Source organism: Lampetra planeri, chromosome 30 (assembly GCF_965212315.1).
Source record: "Lampetra planeri chromosome 30, kcLamPlan1.2.h2, whole genome shotgun sequence".
Classification (NCBI taxonomy): domain Eukaryota; kingdom Metazoa; phylum Chordata; class Hyperoartia; order Petromyzontiformes; family Petromyzontidae; genus Lampetra; species Lampetra planeri.
This window is the reverse complement of record NC_136136.1, coordinates 7,856,653-7,877,108: the sequence shown is the minus strand read 5'-3', so window position 1 is coordinate 7,877,108 and position 20,456 is coordinate 7,856,653. Positions and strand designations below refer to the sequence as shown.

Sequence of the window (20,456 nt, the reverse complement as noted above, 5' to 3'; positions counted from 1 at the left end):
ATTGGAGCAAATTTAAATGCGAAATATAATTATTTCCAGCAAATGCTAGTTAACCTGTACTTATTTGTTACCCCCATGTTATGGTCTGGGGTTATATACTACATTGGTGAGGAAAAAAGTTAGGACCAAACAGATGGTATGAAATATGAAATTATATTTAAAGCAAACTTTTGGAATTTGTCTTAAAGTTAAGGCTTTGGATGAAAATGTACGTATATAGGCGTATATGCAAAGAAATATGACTGTATCAAGAAAACTAATATTCCCATACCCTGCTTCCTCGGCGCAGAATAGTCTTTCCTGGGGGAGCAAATATTGAGGGAGGAAACATGTTCCCTGACAGCAGCATGTTCTACAGTGTCACCAGATTTGGCCAGCTTGGCTCATGATGATGATGTATTGCAGGTGCCACCCTGTGCTAACACCTGTGTCTGCAGTGTTCAGATGTGAGATGAATAACTTCTCGACAGCATTTTCAAGGGATAGGCTGTCGAGTGTCAATTTGTTTCACCACAAGTCCTTTTTATGTGAAATAAAATAAACTGGTTCATGCATGTCTTCAATCAGGTTATAAAAAAACGATTTCCTAAAACATTGAAAATTATAACCCAACTAAAGGAGGCAGTTTTTTCTTTACATTTTTATCAAAATGATTGTACAAATGGATTTGTATTATCTCAGTCGGTAAGGGCTGGAGGGGGAGTTGTGGCTTAGTAGCTAGGAGGCTACATTATGAACCCGTGACTTCAGTTCAGTTTCAGGCCCATGGCTTACTTTAGTGGCAACTTATGGTTTGGTAAAGTGGTTTATAATGTGAACGGCAAGCCATAAATACTAATTACTGCGTAAAACTTGTCACAGGAGTTTATAAGGACCCTAATTACTGCCCACCATGAAATGCCATGAATTTATTTTGAGACTTAACTTTGTGCTAATCTCACCATTACAAATAGTTTAATCCTGATAATACACTGTCTTATCTGCTACGTTTTCAACATCTAATCAACTGTTGCAGTCTAGTTCTATTTTGTTGACAATAAAAATGGAAATAATATTACAGACATCAGCTGCCACAGCCAACATATTGTATTTCAATACTTTACTGTGACATGTCATTGACTCCTACGAAAAGCAAGTGGACTTGGGGGAAAAAACACATTGTGAGTTGGCCTGTGGGCGAGACGAATGAAAGAGTGGCAGCCTTTGGAGGGAACACACCTGAGAAGATGTTCACCACAGAGATAGTGATTAAATCAGCTCATGTGCAAGGAGCTAGATGGATTGTTAAATAGAAGGGCCTTGAGACACGGCGCCTTGCATGGCATATCTATGCCAAAAGGGTGCCGCAGATTTATAAAAACAAAAAATGTACTTAACATGGTGGTGGCTCAGCAATGTATTGATGTGTGTGTGTTTTTCCCCACAGTGTGTACCAGCACAACCAGAACAACAAGATGACGAGCGAGAACCTCTCCATCTGTTTCTGGCCCACGCTCATGAAGCCCAACTTCACGGACATGGCGTCCATCACAGCCACCCTGGTGAGCCGCACGCCCATCCAGCCCTTCATCCTCCACTGTCCCACCATCTTCAGGAGCCGCTTGGAGCCGAACTCCTTCCTCCAGCCAGCCGAGGGGAAGCTCATCGATATTGAGGCAGAGCCCGGCAATCTGTGACCTTTTGGATTTTCACTGAAGTCTGTGTATGGTTCGCGGAACATCAGACTTCAAAAGTGCCCTTCCGCCGTGGGAATTGCGGTACTACTAAAATGACGCAGTGTTTCATCTTCAGAAAAGAAAAAATTACAGCTGCCGTTGTATTTTTTTTTCTTAAATGCCAACTGAAGTGGTTTCCGTCACTTTGTGCACTTTTTTGCGAAATGCTGTTCATGAGAAGTCATCCTTGAAAAGGGATCCGTGCCCTTCAAAGAAAGAAAAACTTTTAAAACAGAAGCACCTTCCAGGAGAGGAAAATAAACGTTGATGGATGTAATCATTCAATTCACACGATTCCATACCATTCTTGGTGTGGCTTCAAGTCTGCCCTTCACCATTAAGAGGTCAACTGCATTTCTGGAAAATTCGTATTTTCTGCTCTTGAGACCATGTTTTTGCGTACGTCCACATACCGCGAACAGTGGTGTTGATTCGTCATCCATCAGCCATATGGTAACATCGATTGATAGACACGGACGATGTTTACAATAGTGTTGGACGACTCAGCAGATCGTCGTCCTTTTAATTGGAAGGCTTCAACTAGTCCACACGGTTGTGTGGTCAGGGTATTGTGTGCTTTTATTTCTTCAGTTTTTTCTGGCATTTCAAACCAGCTTCCACTGAGCTCAGTGCGAGTGTAAATACAGTGTTGATAAATGATTGAAGGGTAGTCGTGCTTTCTTTGCACTTGCAGCATGTCCTGGCAGCATGGCTGCTGCAACTGCTGTAGAACATTTCAGTGTTTGTTTTTAGCAAAATGTAAAAAAAAAATATTGCCATATTTTATTTATGAGCCGTGTGGTTTTTATCACTTTTTCTCTGGAAACATCTGCACCAGACTGAAAATGAGTGTGGTCATTCACTGCCTGGTCCATTCATCTTGCAAAACTAATCAGTGTACATTTATATATATATATACCTTTCATCATGATATAAATTCTTAAGTTTCAATGAATAAAACCGGTGAGGAACAGAAAGCCTCGGTGTTACAGGAGAGGTTTTACAACGATGTTCCATGCCTGGCCTTTTGAAATTGTGTGAAGTGGGGCCTGCTACATTTGATTTAGGGTTAGGCTTAAACTGCTGCATTTTAAACCTACTTGGTTGGTGGTGTCTTCATTTACTAAATGCAGTGAGCAGCAACCAGTCAAGACTTTGTTTACTATGATAACACGAGCCTGTTCCACTATCGTCGCTCTTGTTATTAGATCGAGGTTGCAAGCGTAATCACGGGCGGACGTTGAGTAACTTATTTTGACGTTTTATTAATGAAGTTATTATTTATCACCGACATGTTTTCAAAAAACTATATTAATTTTGAGAAGATTAGTGCATTGTTTGTTTATACTGGTGTGACAGCTTAACACATTGAATGGTGTAACCAGAATTCCTCTTGCCGCTTGTGTTACTGCGCCACCTTGTGGTAATTCTTTATCGCTAGCTCGGCAGGACGTTCGATCGTTGACTAACTGCCGTACGAATAGTGGAGGTCGCCCAGTCTCCTGCATCATATCGTTCCACTCCCACGTGTCCACTCCCATGTGCTGCAATGACACTTTGTTGTTTTACAGACGTGTAATTATTTGATGCTTCATAAATGTGTTAAAAGAATCTGAGTTATGTTTATTTTTTTTGTTCAGTTTGCACTGACAGCATTCACAAAGTTGAGACGTGTGTTGCCTTGTAGATTTGTTTGCCTTCAGTAGCACGCATTGCTGTTTCTCTCACAAGAAGAGAGGAGACTGGCTTTAGCATCATTGTGTGTTGAGATGATCAATATCGATGCAGCATTTGTGCAGTCTGTGGTACATGGAAGGCGACATTTGTCAAGAATTGTGTGTTGGATCAAACCACACATCCTTGCTTTAGTATTAACATGTTTGATCGCGTATTGTTCTTTTAATGGTGTTCATGTAAATCTCTCTTCTTTGACATATGCCTCAAACGGCTTTTGTAAATAGGCAGGTAAGTTTGAAACCGCACAGCTTATGCGAATTAAATTGGTGCAGATGTTTAGACCATTCTGTACATTTTAAGGGACTTTCCCGACCCTGATCCGTCTTTCCCAAACAGCAGTCTTGACGACGCACCACGCTATGCCCCTTTCACATTCACCAACAATCTCAATTTCAAACACAGATTAAGTCGTTATATCATTCACACGTCTGGTGATTGCTAAGCACGTCCCATGCTACTCCAGGTGTTGATTCAACTTCAAGTAAAGATCTGTGTATATTATCACGTGTTTTTCAATCATCAGGCACGTGCAGTGTGCAACAACGATTTGTATTTGAATGGAGGTAATTTGCTATACGGACAAAGTCACGCAGTGGTGGGTCGCGACGACTGGCCTTTGGGAAACCCTATCTTGCATAATGTTGATCTGCATTCGGTAACATAATACACATGAAATACAGTACAATTTGGCAGTGATTGTCATAGGTTTGTAACGGATTGCGTAACATACCCTATTAGATGCAAATCATGAAGCCACAACTCTTACAGAAAGGCGAGTAGGAGGATTTTGAGCCAGCGTGCGCATTTCGAGCTTGATCATAACCCTAGCCGCACTTGTTTTCCATGTGCTGGGGCAGCACCTGTGATGGTAACAACATCAAAGTAAACACACCTCTACTGCCCTTCACACTTCCCGGGAGGCGAGCTGCCCACGTGCAGCTCAAGGCACTTAGGAGTGCGACAGTCCCTCCCCCCCCCCCTGATCACGATCACGGTTCCGTGAATTGTTGCGATTTCACTTAAAAAATATATATTTTGGTGAATGTAGTGGCCTCTGGTGGCTGGAGGAGGCACGTACACGCAGTTCATATTACACGAATGAATCGGAAATAATGGATTGTTTGCGTGATTCCATGCGAGTGTCGTGAACCAGAAGATTTGATATTAAATGACGAATCGATGCATTATTTACACCCCTACAACACAAAGTAATGAATTGATGGTCTATATGTTATATGCTGGAAATGTAATTAACATTACAGTATTTGTTGAACCCCAGTAAATGTGTATTTTGTAACAGTGTAATCCACAAGAAATATAATTGAATCTTTAATTGAAAGTTAGTAATTTATTAGTGTGGTAAAAGTAAAAATACAGGACAGGAATAATTTCTGAGAAGCGAGTTTGTTTTAAGAATAAAATGTTCACCCCTGATGTACAGCAAAATTTGCTTGGGACGTTGTTAGAACGCCTGTGAAACGTGGGTAAAGTGGATTTTTCCAGAGCGCAGATTTAAATTTGCCTGGCTGTGTTTGTTTTACATCGCCCAGCTTTCAAACTGAGTGAAACAATTCTCAGATTCGGCAAAACATGGCGTGACGTGAGCAACCATTACTTGCATTTTGCTGGTTTCTACGAACTTCACAGCACCTTGGCTGAACAAAGCATTGAAATTATCTTGAAAGTAATCCTGTAGTAATCAACCCTGTCTGTTTATTAGGATGTTTAATATTGTGGGATAGGTGTATAACTGCTATCCATTACATTGACGCGTTATGATGCAAAATTTTATTGAAAAAAATCATTAAATGCAACGCATTCAATTTCTAATGCTCCTCGCCGCTTTGCACTCTGGGTACCCAGCCCTGCAGCCAGGCCTGTACACACCTTCAAAGCGAGCGCTGGACGACCCCCGGTGAGAATATTGACCATTGTACTTAAATTTGGGCAATAAAATTGTGATATAATGATTAAACCACACCTATGGACTATAGCTTAAATTTATATACCATGTCACAAGGCTCCTAATCATGGGGTCTACAATTATATATATATTTGTTTTGCGAGAGTAAGACTTTTTAAAATGGATAGACTTAATAAAAAAAAGATACCTTTTAAAGCACTGTAAATGTCCTTGTCAAGACCGGGGAAAATAATTACAAGTCCTGATTTATTTCCTTATCTCCAGACGCTACATCCCAAGACCCTGTACACAATTTGAGTAGAATGAGAAATATATTTACATTAGAATTCGTGAAGTAATTTTGCATACGTATAATTGGAAACTCAGCGAATAAAAACATTCACATCCCACAGCGTCATATCTTATTACCAAGGCCCTTTCCGCTGGAAATTTGGATGGAAATTTACAGACATCGCTTACACGACATAATGAACAAATAAAACTGATGAATATGATTTGGGCACGTCGATACTGGACACCCTTGCAAATTAGATATTCCATCTCAAGGGATTGCCATGGTGACATGATTTTTTTTAATTAAGTGATTTGGCAGTTTGGTATGTGTGTGTAAAGATCAGGCTTTCCCGATGAGTCACGCGAAGCTTCATGTTGTTACGCTGTGTCATGTCGTTTAGTGTGAACCCACCTTACAGACAAAGTAAATTCGTTTGTAGCCTTTACATGCTTTGTAATTCCCATCGACAAAGTTGAACACGCGTGTGCTGACAGCCCAGGATGAAAAGCCTAGGTAACATATACTTGGAGGTGGTGTATGCTTGCACTTAGTTGGTAAGAGTTGGTGGATCATTTAGAGATTTGTTAAATTCCCAAGCCTGCTAACCTGCAAAGGCAGCAAGAGATGGTAGCACAGCAATGTTTTGGGGGAATCCAAATTTATGGAGTTTTGAGTGTTATCTTCTCGTATGCATGTGTGTTTTTCATGTACACAAAACAACTCCTAAAATATGAATTCTCCAAACATGAGTGCTGGACCATCCTGAAAAATAAAAAATAAATACGATTATCTTATTTTTCACAATAGAACGAGCTATTTGGTTGTTGTCGTTGCATATTATTTGGTCATCTGTTACCAAGGCCCATTTACATAAAAGATGCATAAGCCGATATCATTGTATGTTGAATTGTTTTCGCACCGTACGTAACCAACCGTGCTAATTACAGCGACTGATATGTTGGCCAATAGTAACCACAAAAATATAGAACATACAGAAGAATTGCCACAATTTGCGCTCGCACATATACACGGTGCTATGCCAGAGGTAAGTTGTTTTTTATATTTAAGAAAGAAATGCAGGTTGTTGGGTGCTGAGCGCTGAAGCGTGCCGGGTTTTGATGGATGTGCTATTCTCGCAGGGCCGTGCCAACATCGCATTTGGAGACCGGTTGTGAAATGTCGTGGTGAGTTTCCGTAGGTTTGTGAAGGTGAAGCGATGAGGGAAGAGGGCACACCACACCACCACTTCTCACCTTGGTGCCAAATTTGCTCTCCGTGCCAAATCGACGGCGCTGCGTGTATCCACCAGGTGGCGCACGCGAGACGTGAAGAGATCTCGGTGGAAGGGCCGAATTAACGCATGGGGCGGTGGGGGGGGGGCTTTAGGGGTTGCAGCAGCCACGGGGCCTGGGATTTTTTTAGGTTGGCCCCCCAACTGTATACAGTTTGATAATGGTTGAGATGCAATACTATTATACATGCTATAGCGATTTCATAATTCAATACATAACATTGCGCGTGTGTATTACTAGTGACGTGCCACCATTTAAATAGTTTTCGTTTTAACAATTCGTATATGCAGTAGTTTAAAACTAAAATAACTAATTATAGTTAAGTGTTGGGCGAGGGTGCTGCTAAAACAGTAAGAGAGAAGGAATTGAATTTACAATGAGGGACCTCCCAAAACTACAACAGCCCCGGGCCCTCCTCAAAGTTAATCCGACTCTACTTGGAAATTCATTGGTTTTGTGATATCACCTATACCCTCTATGATATCACATATCAATAAAGCCCTGCGTGTTTTGTGCTTGATGAAAGGAACGAGTTTCATAGCAAAACTGTCCCCGTGCTTAAACAAGCCTTGTGGTTGGCACTCATTCCCTTTGGTGGGCTGGAGAAAGTGGTGTAAATTCTACATTTTTATGAAGGGGGAAAGTTTGCTCATGGAGACATGTAGTTAAGAGGTGCAGCTACACTCAGACACTCTATGAATCCAAAATTGCGTTGTATTGTGATGGAAGTTATGAGTAAAGAATTTCAACAACGGGGGTTACCTCTTAAATGTGGGATAATTTCCTGCAAAAAGAGGAAGCGTGCTTGTTCAGGACATTCGCACCGACAGACTAATCGTACAACAGTTAATTTGTTGACTAATTGGCAAGTGCGTGGAGCACCCTGTGTATTCCAGGGTGCAGTGTTCCTGCTGCAGAAGCGTTCTGTGATCACGTTATATAGCTTGGCGGTGAATTGTTATTCAGTGGTTCTGAACAGAAGGTACAAAATACAACCGATGGGCATACTGCATCAAAATGCGTTGAGCCACCTTATAAAGCTACTTGAAATATCCGTTCGTAAAGGTCTATGCTGTTTACGCTTATTTTAACACGTAACATGTCTGAATGTCCGTTTACGGTTGAATCTCCACGTTGAGTTTACAATAACTAGCGCGTGTAAAAGCCAATGTGCGTGTGCTTTGTGACACGATTTCGTATTAATCATCCGGATCGCTATATATATATAGCTCTTCGATCACACAATTATATTTATATTTTATCAATTAATGAGGCCAGCTCTGTAGAGATGTAGGAATATGTACCAGTGGATTTGTGAATTGCAGTATTTTTAGTATGGATTTGCTGAGTAATAAATAGGCCCTTGTATATGTTATGGACAGTATTAGCGTTTGACAGGGTCAGGTATACATTGTAATGAAAGTACGTTGAAAGGTTTGGAGAAAAAAAAGGTAACTAACGATTTCCGGCAATAAATGAGCATGCCCTATAATGGCCTGATGTATACACTTGCGTACAGCTGTAGTTAAAACCCTGCTTGCTGTACAATAAATTTTGCTAAATATGCCTATTGCGTGGTCTCAATTTGACGAATGTTATTTTTACTGTGTTCAAGATCAACATGTTAAAACGGCACTCACTTTCATGTCAACACACCTCACTCACATCCCTCCTTTTGGCAGATCCTGCATTAGTCGGCAACTGACCTCCAATGCCCCATTTAAAAAATTATCATCACTACCTAGCTTTAGGTGTTCCCCTTGATCGCCAACTTCTAGGTGCCACTCCAATGGGCTGGTCTCGAGGCGTTATTCCAATGCCAGTCGCTATTACATGCCCTCCTCCAACCTATTACCTGCTGCACCGATCATAACCTCCTCTTTCCCAGATTACATTTACAATGCCTTCTTGACACGTTCAGTTTCGAACTACCATGCAGCTTCCCATTTACTCCATCCTGTAATGGTGCACACATGCCTCACAATCTCAGCCCCTTCATAATTACAACCACAACATTTAATCGCTATTTTCTTAATTCTGAACTTCCGAGTTGCCTGCCCTTTCACTTGGTGAAATTTCTATCACCCTCCACCTTCAACTGTTATTAAAATTCCAGAAACGTTATTTTCTAGCTACTTTGTTAAGGTTTATCTGCACGTATTAAAAATGAAGGGCTGAGTTCAAAGAGAGCTATATTTTACACGTGGGACGTTATTTTATTAAACCGTAGCTATTAAATAAGTCACATGATGAGAAATGTATTTATTTTATCTAAAAGTACGCTTGGAATCTTAAAAGCATTACTCAGGTTGCCCAGATAAAAAGCAAAACTTTTTCATTTAATCAATTAGCACAATAATTGAACCATTAATTTAAGTGGGCGTTTTTGGTGAACCAGATTTTCCAGAGATAAGAGAGGTTTTTGTTTTAGTCGCCACGGGCAGTTCTGCCCTGAACTGCCTGGAGGCCTGGGGACTGGAGGCTCCTTATTCATTAGTGACAAAAAAAACAGGCACGTTATGGGGCCCTCATTTGTGTGATGCCCGGGGCAAATTGCCTTCTTTACCAACAGCCTCTACCGCTGTGGGCAGCTGTGGCCACAGGTCAGCACAAACGTGGCTTTAGTCGGAAAACTTGTCTTCATCACACAAGAGGGTTTTCTGTCGCGGCTTGCCCCGGAATGTGTTTTTGTATGCTCATTCCACCAGCAGCATCACTGACAAGCACAGCCAGATCTCACATTACAAACTTCTGGTGATGGTTAATAAATGCAACGTTTATCGAGACGCCAACACATTCTGTCGCGTACAGTTTCGCACGCGACAATGTATGCAAATCAAGACAAGCAGGCTGCAATGTCAATGCTGAACTTTGGAAAGGCAGACCCGCAATCTGGGCCTTTGGTCAGGATGGTAATTAAAATGTACGCACATGTGCAACCTGTTCCCCTCATTCATCATCGCCAGCCATGATTAATGCACTGCTGCATGAAGGCCTTTCAAAGCCACCGCCAATCCAGAATCCTGCGACAATCCACCTCCACGAACCGATGCCCTCTCGAACGCGTTCCATTGCTTCCCCTACCCACCAGAAGCTAAGTGGGTTTTGGGTCGACGTGATGTTGGGAACTTGTAATGCAGTAATCACAATCGTATCCCCCCCCCCAAAAAAAAAGCATGGCTAAATCTCAAACTTGTTTTTCAGGATGATGCTACATTGGAATGTTTGGCCAATGCAATGAATATTTAGCTTCGTGCAGGAGGCAACTAGGGAGAAAAATACATTAGTAATAAAAGATAAATAATAAAAATAATAGAAGAAATGATAGAAATAAAATAATAAATCACGACGTTGCGGAGGCAACACAAGCTTCCGTCTTCAGGTGGAACCGTCCCAGCACGATTTTTTTTGATACAGCAATCGTGCTGTGACGGTTCCACCTGAAGACGGAAGCTTGTGTTGCCTCCGAAACGTCGTGGTTAACGCCCTGCGCTACAAACCCGGCCATCAGAGTTCGATTCCTACTCACGGCCGACACCAGTGGACGATTATATTATCTGAACCAGTCCTGGTGCTCCCCTAAGTCAACTCGGCCTCCAATGAGGATCCAATGCCCCGTGTAAACATCGCCACTGGGGAAACAAAGGCTACCGAGCGTGGTGTTGGCCGCCCACCCCATCGTGTGTCGTACCGGCCTTCACAGGTGGATCGCTAAGCGCACTTGTCCCAAAAGTCTGTTAAGGCTATACGGGGGATCTTTGTCCACGCGCTGACACGTGTTGGCACGTTGTGGCTTCCGGTAATGTTTCGTGTCTTCTTTTGAACGTCCTGTCCTTTCTCCTGTGCGTTTGCTTGACTAATGTATGTATTTAAGTGTACGTATGGTTTGTGTGTGTATATATACAGTAACTGTGTCTAGAAATACAGGTGAGGGCGGGCCCCGCTCTGCTCCAGGTGGATGGGTGTGGCGCACCTCTCTCTGTTGTTGAAGCCACGTGTCCTCCGGCACGTGAGACCCACGAAGTGCATTCACATCGGGGCCCATGTGCTCTAGCCCCTGCGTTTGGGGAGCTAAGCTCTTGCTTAGTGGTGGGGGTTTGGGGGGGAGCGCCTTCTCCCTCCCTCCTTGTCTCTCTCAATCTCTCCGGGTCCACCCACCGAACCTCTCAACCATGCCGAGCCAAGAGGGAGACCCCGGTGAGGGTGCGAACCTGGCCGCGTGGCTTCGCGTGGCCTCGGCGCGACTGAGGCAGCTGGAGGCGTCTGTGCAGAGGGACCTGGGATGGACGCGCAGGGAGGCGCACCTCCAACAGCTCAAGGTAACTTGGGTTCGCATCCGAGACCGGATGCCACGCGTTTCATTATGTATGCATGTTGAACTTCTTTCGCGTCGTACGTAGCCGACAATGCCAATCGAAGACGAAGGTGCTAGGACGTTACCGTCCGTAGTCTGTGGTCGGAACACAACGTTGGGTGTTGGGGGGGGCGTTCCCTATTCCTTAAACCGTGCTTGTGTGGTCAGGTTTGTATAAATATATTGTGTGCGTCATATGTTCGGGTTGTTGCTCTGCCTTGTACATCAGCCATATGAAAGAAGAAGATGTCTCGGTAAAGGTTGTGTGTGTGTGTGGGATTAGATTTCTTGTGGGGAGCGGTAGTGAAGCGGTTAGCGCTACGCTGCGCTATGAACCCGACGATCCGAGTTCGATTTTCCGCATCACGGCCAACACCGGTGGCGATTATCTGAACCTGGTCCCGTGCCTCCCCTAGGTCGACTCGGCCTCAAATGAGCGCCTGGTGTGCGGTGCGTAAACATCGCCACTCGGGAGACGAAGGCAGTCGGGCCTTAATAGGTGCGTGCTAACAGAACTTGCCCCAACAGTCTGTTAAGGCTTTATGTACGCGGTGAGTGTTTTTATTTTGTACATCTTGATTAACACCCGACGTGCCTCTTACTTTCCGGCGAAACAAACGGAGCGCGGTGCCGCGTGTGGGTTAAACATTCAGCTGTCCCCAACATTTTTGGCACCAGGGACCGGTTTCGTGGAAGACAATTTTTTCACGGACCAGGTGGGGGGAGGAGGGGGCTTCATCATTGGGTCTTTCCCCCTTTCCAAAGAAGCCCTCCAGCGACGTTTGTTTTTTACTCATTGTGGCTCGGGGTTCGAGCTTGTGGGCTTACCAAAACTGCGCTGATGGAAGTGGTCAATAATAAAATCATGGTCGGGGACTCACCGCTCTCATCTCCTGTGCGGCACGGGGACCCCTGGGTTAAATGACCATACTTCACCGCGGGGTGCAGGATATTGGTGAACGCAGCAACGTGTCACCCCCGCCGCCGCCGCCACCGCAGCCTATAGCACCTGTTTAACACACGTTGGGTGTGGCCCCATCCTGGCAATAATCCAGACTCAAGCCAGCTTGGCTTCCACGAGCTGCAGAGATTGTGGCCGCATTCCCGGTAAAACATTTGTCATCTACACGTCGCTCGGTTATTGACCATACTTCACCACGCTGGTCACTGAAGTTTGCGGGGGCTAAGGGGGGGGGGGAGGCGTTAGCCGTGGCGAGGAATCAAACTGGGTGGTCAGACTCCCCTCGTTCTTCACGGCAAGCAGCGTCTGGGTTTGATTCTATGCCCGGCCGCCTTTGTCTCCCCAGTGGCGATGTTCACACACCACACCAGTTACTCGTTTGAGGCTGAGTCGACCTAGGGGAGGCCCAAGAACGGTTCAAATAATCGTCACCGATGGTGGCCGTGTGCGGGAATCGAATTCGGGTCGCCGGGTTCGTAGCACACCGCACTAACCACTGCACTACCGCCCCCCCCCACACACGTGCGCGCGTCCATAGGTACACATACACACGCTTGCAGCTTGCTGCAGACACACACAACTTTCAGGGTGCGTACGGCAGTAAACGACTCAAATAATAAAGCAGCAATGCTGCGCGAAGAACGCCTTAGACCTGCAACACATTTGTAATTCACTTTACTCGCGGAGGGTTTGGCGGGGGATACGCGTGACATCAGCAGGCACACTGCGTGACGCTTCCGCATGCGGGTGACATCACAGATGTGACGTCACAGCTCGCTTGCCCTGCAAAATATATGCATTATTGCGACCCCCCCCCCCCCAGAAAAATACAAAAGTCTATTTTTATCATTTGCGCATGGTGTACAGTCTGGAAAGTACCTACATGGCAAATTTCAAGTTTGTTGCATGTCGGGAAGTATGCTAAACATTTTGAACAGACACACATTCACAAATTTCCCTTTTATAGAAATATATGTAACACGATTTTTGTTCCTGGGTAGTAAGTGTTATTTTCTAATCGCTTATGCCTCAAAAGTACAGAAAATGGCTATTATTACCCACAAACTTTGCTTTTGTGACCAGAACGTTATGTGAAGGAATGACACAAATGCACACGTTTTCTCATTGAAAATAGGTAAATTCAAAATATCACTGTCCTGGTCACAAACGCAAAGTTTGTGGGGAATAATAGCCATTTTCTGTACTTTTGAGGCATAAGATATTAGGAAAATAACACTTGCTACCCAGGAACAAAAAAAATGCATATTTTTGTTGTTACACAGTGATAATGCTAATTAGAGTTGATCGTCGATAATTACGCTCGACACCACTTGAGGTGACGAAACAAAAGTGTCTACGCGTGATGTCAGTGTTAAATCCTGTCTACGGTACTCGATACACTACATGCAACTTAATGAAAATACTGCACGTGCATATAAATCGCCACATCGTGCAGAATCTTCGAGAGTGGAGTGGCTAAGTACGGTACAGTAAATAGTCTTTAAAGTAGGTTAATTTTGTCTATTTGTACGTTCATGCCCAATTTACCATAGTAAACACACTTAAATCACTAACTAAAAAACCATATACTCAACACCTAAAAACATATTGTTATACAAGAACGTGCAAAAATAATGATGCGATTATTTGGCATTTTTGAAAACCCGGCACACCCTCCCCTCCCGAAGCAGCCGGATAATCGATGATTAATCGACTGCATATCACTGTTCAGCATGGGTTTGCCTCTGGGGTTTCCTGCCATAGCCAAAGATAACCCCCACACACACCCATAGCTGTCAACCCATACGGTTTACCCCGTATTCTTGTACAGGGCAATTTAGTTTTAAGGTCCGTACGGGCAAAAAAAAAAACTTTGTCGATTTGTTGATGTTTCTCCCTCGTGATAGGACTTTGTAAGGTGAACTTTGAGATTCATAAGGGCACGGGGTGACCACTAATGTGTGAATTGTTCTGTAATAAGGAGGCACTTATGGGGGGTTGATGTGATGGGTGTGCAGATTGTGTAACTTGTCTTGGCCAAACATCCCCAATGGTGAAAAATCGCCCCCCCCTCCACCACCACCCCCCTACTGAGACCGACTTGGCATGACCCTCATGGAACATCACCATCGTCTTGAGACTCGGTTAGGCTTTTCTTGGCTTTAGAAACGGAGTGGATATCATTGGAATAAAATAATAATCGTGACGGTGTTTCTGAAAATACTGCCACCCAAGCCAACCCGGACGGCTTGTTCAGCTCTGGAGCGCGACAGCTCCAGAGACAACTTCACAATTGTGCAATGTTTAATGTTCAGCTTATTGGTAAATTCCGTCCTGTCTGTGTAAGCAGCGAAAAAAGCACATTCTGACGTGCTGCGCTTACAATTCCCGCTCAAAAACTAACAACCACCATCATTTGTAAATCGACACCGTTTGTAAATCAGTGATTGTCCGCCAAAATTAGCATTGAGACAGTTCTCAACAACTCCTGCTTACAGCCCTGAGCCAGTGGTGGAAATTCCACATTCCCTGTGCTGGGGCGTATTTTATCGATCCCAAAGGGATGGTGAGCTGAATCAGCCCCCAACCAGGATTTGAACTCGCAACCCTTCTGCTTTGGCGCTGAACCACGGGGCTGGTCGGGTAAATTGCTACAAGAAACCATCACCACACTAATTGAATTAAATGCCTAATTCGTTCCCGAGAGTTGTTTGTAATTCGGACGGTTCGTAAGTCGGAACACAGCAATGTCCAGTATTTAAGTGCCCATAGGGTCAGTGTTATGAAATGTGTTACGGTTCAACACAAAGGGAAGCATTGTGAAACTCATAAATAAGAAGAAATAGTATACACTTGCATGTAACACTAAAACAAATTCTGTGTAGTAAGCAAAACAGAAAATAAAGTAACGTTAAAAGAGTTTTATTTTCACTTACCTTGAGCCCTGATGTTAGCTTGTAGTTAGGTGGACAATGAGCCAACACAATTGCACACACACACGCAGGGGGCATGCGCACACAGACAAAGACAAAGATCTCCCGTATAACCTTAACAGGCTGTTGGGGCAAGTGCTGTTAGCAAGCAGCGCTGATGAAAGCCGGCACGACACACGACGGGGTGAGTGGCCAGCGCCTTTGTCTCCCCAGTGCTAATGTTTACACACTGCACCAGGTACTCGTTTGAGGCTGAGTCGACCTAGAGGAGATCCAGATCCCATTCAGACAATCGTCACTGGTGTTGATCGTGAGCAGGAATTGAATTTCGGCCGCCAGGTTGTTAGTACAGCACGGCGCACACAAAGACTCCCCTATAGCCAAAGCAGACTGGAGTAGCAAGTGCTGTTGGCAAGTAACACTTGGGGAGGCCGGTACGGCGCAAGTGGTGATGTTTACACACCACGCCAGACACTAGTGTTGGCCTCGAGCAAGAATTGAACTCGGGTTGCCGCTTTCATAGCGCAGCTTGCTAACCGCTACACTACAGCTCCCCACACACTTACTTTCACACACACACACATCCGTGCACGCACACACACGCAAATGCTCACTCCCAGCGTGAGGCCGACTCCTTACACGTAATGGAGATCGCTCCTCTGAGCAAAATAGTTCCCCGGTTCAATTTGCAATTGCGAGTTCGTGTTTAAAGTCCATGTTTTTTTTAAATTATACTTCATGCAAGCTGGTTCGTAAGTACGGGCGTTCGTAAGTCTGGCGTTTGTAAGTCGAGAACTGCCCGCATCATGCTTTGAGACAATTGTCCTCCATAGCTCGAGGTCAATCGGGAGCTGTCCAAGACACGTGTGGAGTTTGCGTGTTCTACCGCTGTTCTGAATTAGTTTCCTCCATATATATGGTAACTGGTATTGACCAGAAACATATCCCTATCCTGAGAAATTACCTGAAAATGTACTCAATTAGGATTACAACATTGTCCCCCGACTGCAGAACAGTTGGCAGGACCCTCATGAACACGGGTCTTGAGACTCAGGCTTCCCTGGCTTTATACCAAACGATTAGCACGGTTGGTTACGTACGGTGCTAAATAATTTCAACATCCATATAGAGAGTCAAGCGTTATAATAATGATTATTTTATGCTGGTTGCTTGGAATCATATATTTTATATATTTACGCGATCTAATCTAATAAAAACCTGTATTATGGATGTTTTTTGTCGTGAAAGCTTACGTTTTAAACTGCTTGCAATTGTGTGCCCTGCTTCAGTGCGTTCTGTACGTCTGTTGAAACGTAAATTGACATACAAAAAACTAAACGGTGGCCCGATGGTGACAGCGATTGCTGAACTAATATTTCGGCCGCGATTATACTCGTCGTCGTAAGTGAGGTAAGGTAAAACGTTCGGTGACAAAATGGAAGTGCAAAGTGCTTAGTTGACAAGAGTCGCTGGAAGTTGTGGACGAGCCCTTGCCGACGTCCCCCGGGAGCGGAGGGAGCTGGGGGGGTCTCGTGGCTCAGGACTTCCAATTCCAGCCAGCAGCTGTTGCTGCCGGTGAGCCCACGGCCCCCAGTGCCCATGTGGCCAGTGGCCGACAAGAAACAACTTCAGTGGAATTTGCACTTAGCTTGTTGATCAAAGTGGCAAAACGTTAACGGGGACGTCATTGCCTGAAACGTCAAAGCAGGTGATAAAAAAATATTTTTTTTATTAAAAATGATAATAGTTTACACCTGAGATTTTTAGATTTCAGCTTTTGGGCCCAATGAGCTGCTTGGCTGGCTCTATGTCACGTGGGACCTGCAACGGTATGGATGTTATGATCATTCCAACGCTGGATATCGGCCTCCCCATGTTGTGTTCTCACAAGCGGTTGTTAGGCCATACTTCACTGCTCTAGTCATTGCAGGTTGATGAGGGGGGAGAGATGGATGTCAGGACGAGTTTAAATATCTATCACGATTATGTTAACTGTCGCTTAGAAAGTGTCAGAATGTGTGTTGATGACACATGGGCAATCATACGCAACGTTGAGCTCAACTCTAACCTCAATATAACCTCACCCAAAATTCAATCACGAAACTCAACTTTGACCCTAACCTCCAAGCTGTCATATTAACCCCAACCCTAAACAAACCCCTCAGCCTATCCATAACTTGCAGCCTCACCCCTAACTCCAAACCCCAAACCGCAAATCTAACTTTAAACACCGTCCTGATAACAACACTCAACCTTAGCCCCCATCACGATGCATCCTGTCCAGCCGTGCGTCTCCTACCCCGCGCAGCATCAACAAACACCACTCCACTGTCGCACGAGTGGCACGTGCCATCATCGCCACGGCACGCCGCGATGCTCGTGGAATGTGAAGGGGGTGTGGGTGGGGGGTGGGAGGGGGGCACGTGTCTGGTGTGGCCCGGCCGCTGTGGGATCGCGTTTCTGGACAGCTGGGGGGGCGGGCAGGGGTGGAGGGGGCCGGCTCGGCTAAAGCGACGCTGCCATCGACGCCTCAAAAATAGACCCCGGCCGTCATTTGTCGGGAGGGCGAGAACGGCCGGCCGGCCGGCGCGACGTGGCGTGACATAGCGGTTCGCTGTGAACTTGGAGGTGCCGAGCCCGCTCCGCTCCGGTCTCTGGGCTGTCCGAGCGAGAAGGTACGTCGGCGCTGCAACCCCCCCCCCCCCCCAGTAGCCCACTGTCGGAACGTGCGTGACGATTCAACCGATGGGACGGGGCTGTGAGTGCGCGCTTCGGGCAGCGTGGGATGGAGCGGGGGAACAGCTGCGGTGAGGCTCCAGGCTCCGTGTGGCCGGGCAGGCGCGCGGCTCGTCCGGCGACCTTGGTGAACGCGCGCACCGTGCCCACCTCGGGGTGGGGGTGGGGGCTCTTTGCGACGCACGCGATGGGTGGGGGGGGTCTGCTGCCAGCGCTCGTCCGTTTGCCGTCGTCGCACCGACAAATACAATAACTGCGAATGTATCGATTCGGAAATGTTTGCGCTCGACGGTTGTCTTCACGATCTGCGTGGCTTTTATTGCAACGGCTCGTACTCGATTACCTTATTTCTAAATGCAACATTGCTCCAGATTAGGGTCATCCAGGTTACGGCTTTGCAGCTCGGCGCACTTAGCAAACGGTGCCGGGCACTTAATAAAGTCCCGGGTGCTATTCTCGTGTCTCGGCTACGCGCCGCTCTATTTTAAGAGACGGCCACACTCTCCAACTCCATTTGCCACACGACGCCCTGGACACGGCCACACTGTAAGTGACACTGGCATCTCGGGAGGAGAAGTGAATTGAACATTTGAAGAAAGGAAACGGTTTGCAGGAGAGACGCCCGCTTGTGAGTTGTTGCTCACAGGAGTTGGCGGTGCCTCGGCGAAGCAGCAACGGCGGAAAGCAGCCTCCATTTTCATCTTCAAGGTTTGATGTTTTCCACGTTTTACATTCTGAAAAAGGGAAACCTGATTAAACTAATTGGGTAGATTAAACATTTATTCATTGCCGTAGAACAAACCTAGAATTCGTTTTTGCTCACTTGAAAGTGTTCTCTCTTTACTGACAGAAGTTGCTAATTGACGATTAAAATAATTTAAAGTGTAAACATTGCCGCGTAAGGCACCTGGGCACAGGCGCGACTTCACGTGCGTGTTCCTTCAGTGCGGGAGCTCCTCCTTTCCACCTTGCACAGATCGTCAAGAGGGAACGAGGCACCTGGATATTCACTGCAGGGAGGGGCATTCTGGGTAGATTGGGGGGCTGCTTAGAGGGCCAGTACGATTGGCTGCTTGGAGAATCGAGTTCTACAATATCACAATATTTTGATTTATATTAGGTGTCCACATTTGATGACAACTCGAGATAATGGGCATCTCTATTTTATACAGAGACAGGGGGTCAGTCGGTCATGGGCAGAGGAAAATCTAAACATGTGAGCCTGGACTTCAATAAGGGATAGTGAGTCAACAGCACGGATGTCTGGGGGGAAGAACGTTACAGACTACAGGGGCAGCAGATGAGAGAAGGCCGACTGGGGACTTCGGCAAAAAGCATTGGATGCTCGAGCGGAGAGTGCGTGGAGGAGAGTAGAGAGGGGAGCGGTAGGCAGGAAGATGTTAAAGGAGTGTGATGTTGAACTAGATACGATATTGGATTGGAAGCCAGTGAAGAGGTTGGAGAATTGGGGCGACGTGGTCTCTCTCGTTTGCAGGGTGTGAGGAGCCTGGCGGTGGAGTTTTGGATCGTGTGAAGTGTGGGCTTGAGGAATGTGGGGAGGCGAGGGATTTGGAGAAGCCGTAGAGCAGAGCGTTGCACGAGTCGATTCGGGAAGCAATGTCGGCATGGATGAGTTTCTCATCAGTTTCGTTTCGGGTTCGAGGTCGAGTTGGTACGAGTGGCTGGTTAGCTAGCGGTCGAGGGTTAGAGGTCAGGCAGCTGGCATCGGCCATGCGAGTGCGCCCCACCCCAAGCCGCCCGTCCCGCATTGCGGGCGGTCGCCCGGTCCCAGCTGTTGTCCGCATGCAGCGCTCATCGTCTCCCCGTGTGGCAGGACGTGTTTGAGGAGATCGACTGCCGCGTGGAGGCCGCGCAGGCCCTGCGGGAGGCCGGGGCGGGGGCACCGAAGGGGGGCGGTGAGGGAGCGGCGGAGCAGGCGTGGTACTCTCTCCGCGTGGCCGCACTCGTGCTGCGGGAGCGCGTGCTGCTGGGGCCCGCATCCTCCTCCCCCCCGTCGTCGTTGCCGTCGTCGCCGTCCCACCGCGACAACGTCATTGACATCCTGCAGGAGATCGACGCTGCTGCTGTGGGGCTGGTGAGTGCGGTGCGAGCGGTGCATGTGGTGTGCGTGTGCTGAAATTATTGCCATAACCCTGACCACACCTGCCAATCAAATTCTATCCCTAATTGTCCACCTCGGCCCGAGTGCTGGCCCTATCCAGACTTCTCCACCCTAACCCTTGGCTCCATGTATGGAGTTTCAGTTTGAATTGTTGCTCTGGAGACCAGAAGACCACTGATTGGTGTTCGGCGCTCGCCATGTTAATGACGGCATTCGTTGTGATTTCTCACGGAACGGAGCGGCCCGCGTGCATGCTTCCATCTTCCAGCCCAAAGTCCCCGAGCCCCCTTTTCTCCCCTTCTTTATTTATGAAGCTGCGATGGCCACACCCAGCCATCTCAGCTAGACACACCGCTGCACGTGAACTGATACACGCGCGCCCCTTTATTATTGTGATGACCGCGACGC

The 20,456-nt window shown here is 46.2% G+C and overlaps 2 protein-coding genes across 5 annotated transcripts in view; both read left to right on the top strand.

The window, feature by feature from the left end:
• Positions 1-8,508, top strand: part of LOC144728913 (rho GTPase-activating protein 5-like) — a 35,752-nt gene extending 27,244 nt beyond the window's left edge. For both annotated transcript variants that reach the window (XM_078608656.1, XM_078608657.1), the window contains one exon: positions 1,427-8,508. In XM_078608656.1, the coding sequence (XP_078464782.1) occupies positions 1,427-1,676 (250 nt within the window). In that variant the 3' untranslated portion in view covers positions 1,677-8,508. The remainder of the gene's footprint in view (positions 1-1,426) is intronic.
• A 2,192-nt stretch (positions 8,509-10,700) lies between these two features.
• LOC144728911 (uncharacterized) overlaps positions 10,701-20,456 on the top strand; it is a 60,336-nt gene continuing 50,580 nt past the window's right edge. The window contains exons 1-2 of one of the 3 annotated variants that reach the window (XM_078608655.1): positions 10,701-11,261; positions 19,761-20,021. In XM_078608655.1, coding sequence (XP_078464781.1) covers positions 10,986-11,261; positions 19,761-20,021 — 537 coding nt within the window. In that variant the 5' untranslated portion in view covers positions 10,701-10,985. The remainder of the gene's footprint in view (positions 11,262-19,760; positions 20,022-20,456) is intronic. The other 2 variants (XM_078608654.1, XM_078608653.1) reach the window with 2 other exon arrangements.